The 3,710-nt window shown below is 42.1% G+C and overlaps 1 protein-coding gene across 1 annotated transcript; it reads left to right on the plus strand.

Moving 5' to 3' along the window:
• Positions 1-221: 221 nt before the first annotated feature.
• On the plus strand, positions 222-3,510 carry LOC307124093 (E3 SUMO-protein ligase ZBED1-like). The gene is made up of 8 exons (XM_079813104.1): positions 222-553; positions 943-1,081; positions 1,202-1,749; positions 1,847-1,991; positions 2,077-2,308; positions 2,402-2,536; positions 2,667-2,732; positions 2,817-3,510. Exons 1-8 carry the CDS (start codon positions 226-228, stop codon positions 3,159-3,161), a joined length of 1,938 nt encoding a protein of 645 aa, XP_079669230.1. The 5' UTR covers positions 222-225; the 3' UTR covers positions 3,162-3,510.
• The last annotated feature ends 200 nt before the right edge of the window (positions 3,511-3,710 follow it).

Raw genomic sequence — 3,710 nt, forward strand, 5'->3', positions numbered from 1 at the left:
GGAACGACACTGTCAGGACTAGGGTTGGGTACCGAAACGCGGTGCCAATAGGGAACCGGTTCTGACGTAAACGGTAGTAACGAGACCGAATAAGAACAAAAATTTCGGTGCCTGATTTCGGTGCCTGACTTTTTTTTTTTTTTACCGCCCCCTGGTGTTCCACTTGTGTGACGTCATGTCAGTGCCGCTACTCGGCACACTTGTTGACTGATAGCGAGAGGATTAATGAAGATGCCGAAGACAAAACGCTCCAAGGTTTGGCTGCATTTTACCTGTGTTAATGCAGACTCTGCGACATGCAACAAATGCCTTAAAGCAATAGCATGCAAGGGAGGTAACACTTCAAATTTAATGAAACACATGGCGAGACATGGAGTGTATTTAAAAGCCGAACAATGCACCGTGTTTGACAAACTAAGAGACGCAGAGTCAAGCACGTCAACAGCAGCAGCTAGTGTTGGCCTCACCGCTGGACAAATTGAAGAGAGTCCCAGCCCTGCCAGTGTGGTGGTGGACACCACAGATGATGATAACAGCAGCCGTTCCTCTTCGGGTAAGTCTAGTAATTTAATGCTAACTGCAAATCTTGCATATCAAAAAGGCTAGCATAGCAAACACCGTTGCCATCAACAGCGTTTGTGACAACGTGTGCAAAATGTTTTAACAAAGTTCAACACTTCTCTATACGAGGCTATACTGTGCATGTTAAATATTTCTGCGTGCTCATTGTAAGATATTTCTCTGCTTAAAGTAAAAGTCATAATATGCAAAGACAAAATGTTGATCTTAAGTGTTTTACATCAGTATTAAACGGCGCAAATTTGTATTTAATCAGGAGAATTGTTATGAGCTGTTGAGCAGAATAGGCTACCTGAAGAGTTAGGTGTACCGTGCATGTTATAAACAATTTTGATAGTAATATCTTTATTTCTGGCTTTTAAGTTACAACAGTGACTCCTTTCATCATGGCTAAGAAGGCTGCACTAACCAAAGAGAAGGTGCAGGAAATCCACAGGGCAGTCACCAAATTTGTGGTGATGGGGCTTCATCCATTTTCCACGGTGGAATCGCCATCGTTCAGGTAAAAATGTGGGCTATATCAAAATAGAATTCCCTTGATGCATGTGAATACCACCTCTGTACCATGAAGACATTCTATGTGCAAGACTAATAGACATCATATTTATTTTTTTTTATAAAGGGAGATGTGCACTGCCCTAAATCACAGATACCAACCACCATCCAGGGATGACATGTCCAACACGTACATACCCGCGTGGTATTCTGTTATAAAACATAATGTCATCCAGGAGCTGGCGTATGTCAGCAAAATTGCAATTACTTGCGATGGATGGACAAGCGTGGCACAGGACCACTATCTAACAGTGACTGTCCATTACATTTACAAAGGCAGCATCCAGCAGAAAGTGCTGAGCACTGAAGCAGTTTATGAGTCCCAGACAGGGCCAGTGGTGGCACAGGAAATCCACAGCATTCTTGAGGAGTTCAAGCTGACTGGAAAAGTCATAGCTGCCACAGTAGACAACGCATACAACATGGATGTTGCCCTGAGAAACTTGAAATTTTTAAAAGTTGGGTGCTTTGCCCACACACTCAACCTGGCAGCACAGAAGGTGTACGGCATCCAAGCTGTGACTCGGTGGTGTGCAAAGATTCGCGCATTGGTGGTGTGGCTGAAGCGCTCCACCATGAGCAAAACTGTTCTGAGAGAGAAGCAGCGACTCCTCAGTAAATAGCATATATATAATTCATTATAAATACATCTTAAAGTAATACTTTTAAATATAAGCAATTGTTTATTGTAATTCAAATGTCTGTGCTTTAGATTTGCCAGAGCACAATGTTATCCTGGATGTGAGGACTCGCTGGAATTCTCTATACCTCATGGTGGAGCGGTTTGTGGAGCAGTTCCCTGCAATCCAGGCAGCTTGCCTCGATCAAAGGTTAAGGAGGCCAATGGAGAGGGACAGGTGAGGTGATGGACAAGAGGGTCACTTCACTTGCAGCAATATAATTTTACCTTTTGTATTTAACGTTTTTGTTTGTTTTCCACAGACTAGAAAGGCTTTCAGAGAGTGATTTTGAGAAGGCAGAGGAATTCATGAAATGCATGAAAGTCTTATACACCTCAACCCTCTGCGTGTCAAGTGACAAGTCCCCCACATGCAGCCAAATCATTCCGATCCTCACAAAGCTGGAGGCACACTATTCAACCTCTGATGATGACAATGTCTTTGTGGCTGCTATAAAAGAGAAGGTCTGGGGAGATCTCAAAAAAAGATACCAGGTACTATCCATGTGCAGCCAATATATATGTTCACAAAAAAAGAAGAACTACACCATTTTCACTATTAGACACTAAACCATGTTTTCATTACAGGATCAAGACATTCAGAACTTCCTTCAGGAGGCCACATTGATGGACCCTCGCTTTAAAGGCAGGTTGGAAGCTGGTGTTGCAGAAGCTTGGGATAGGCTTGAGAAAGCAGTGATTGACAATGCCACGGCAGCTCAGGTATTTTACTGCATGTTTGTCAGAGACAGTGTACTGATTGCTCAACTTTTTTCATATGCACTGTGTCCATGCCCATGTTACAGTTTCTGTGATTAAGTATTGCTGTTTTATGGGCACTCTGTGTCTACAGCTTCCAATAGAGGAGGACCCTCATCAGACTGAGGCAGGTGAGGAGGAAGACCAAGCAGGCAGATGTGTAAGTTCAACCATATACTGTCTATCTAGTTTACAATGAATGAGTTGTTTTTTGTTCTATACTGAACTTGTTTGTATGTACAAGATGTCAGCCTTGGAGCAGTTGTTTGAGGATGAAGACCGAGAACTTCATACAACTCAGACCACAAGCAGTGCCCTCTCCATCACAGAGCAGGTCCAGAAAGAGATCGAGATCTACAAAGGCCTGCCAGCTATCCCATCTGGACAAGACCCTGTGGCCTGGTGGGGGGGTAAGAGGGATACCCTCCCTAATTTGTCTGTCCTATCAGAGGCGTACTTGTGTGTGCAGGCCTCATCAACCCCCTCTGAGAGGGTTTTCTCCTGTGCTGGGCATGCTATAAGTCAGGAAAGATGCCGTATATTGCCAGAGAAGGCCAATATGGTGATATTCCTGCAGAAGAATTGTTAAAAACTGATGTAAAGTGTCATCACCACCAGTCACAAAAGCTTCTTTAAATGTGCAATACTGTTGTGAATATCCTGTTTTATACTTTTATTTGTTTCTATTCTAATATTTAAGTTGTTGCACTGTTCAGTTCAGGTCATTAGGAAGAGAAAATGGAGATTAGATTACCCTGGTTTTAATCTCCAGTATTATTATTTTGTTTGATACAATATTGTTTTATTTGATATTATATAAATGTGAATTTTAATTTTATATTGGTTTATTTATTATTATTACCATGTTACTTGTTTAAAGATTTAAGTTAATATTGTGTCCAGTTTGGCCCTGCAAATAAAAGGGTATTATTTTTTGAGAAAGTGTGTGGTTTCATTTTCTTAAGTACCGGTTCAAGAACCGTTTAAGCACCGGAACCGTTTAAAAAATACCGAGTAGGTACTGGTATCGGATAAAACCCAACCGATACCCAACCCTAGTCAGGACTCTGCTTTGATCATCAGCTTTTCTGTCGTGTGTGTGTGTGTGTGTGTGTGTGTGTGTGTGTGTGTGTGTGTG

Source organism: Gobio gobio, assembly GCF_949357685.1.
Source record: "Gobio gobio genome assembly, chromosome: 1".
Classification (NCBI taxonomy): Eukaryota; Metazoa; Chordata; class Actinopteri; order Cypriniformes; family Gobionidae; genus Gobio; species Gobio gobio.

Bases quoted from the DNA above. Each gene is read 5' to 3' on its own strand.
- LOC307124093 (XM_079813104.1), top strand. From the start codon at position 226: ATGAAGATGCCGAAGACAAAACGCTCCAAGGTTTGGCTGCATTTTACC. The intron at 554-942 runs GTAAGTCTAGTA...CTGGCTTTTAAG, and splicing joins CAGCAGCCGTTCCTCTTCGG to TTACAACAGTGACTCCTTTC. The intron at 2,309-2,401 runs GTACTATCCATG...TTTTCATTACAG, and splicing joins ATCTCAAAAAAAGATACCAG to GATCAAGACATTCAGAACTT.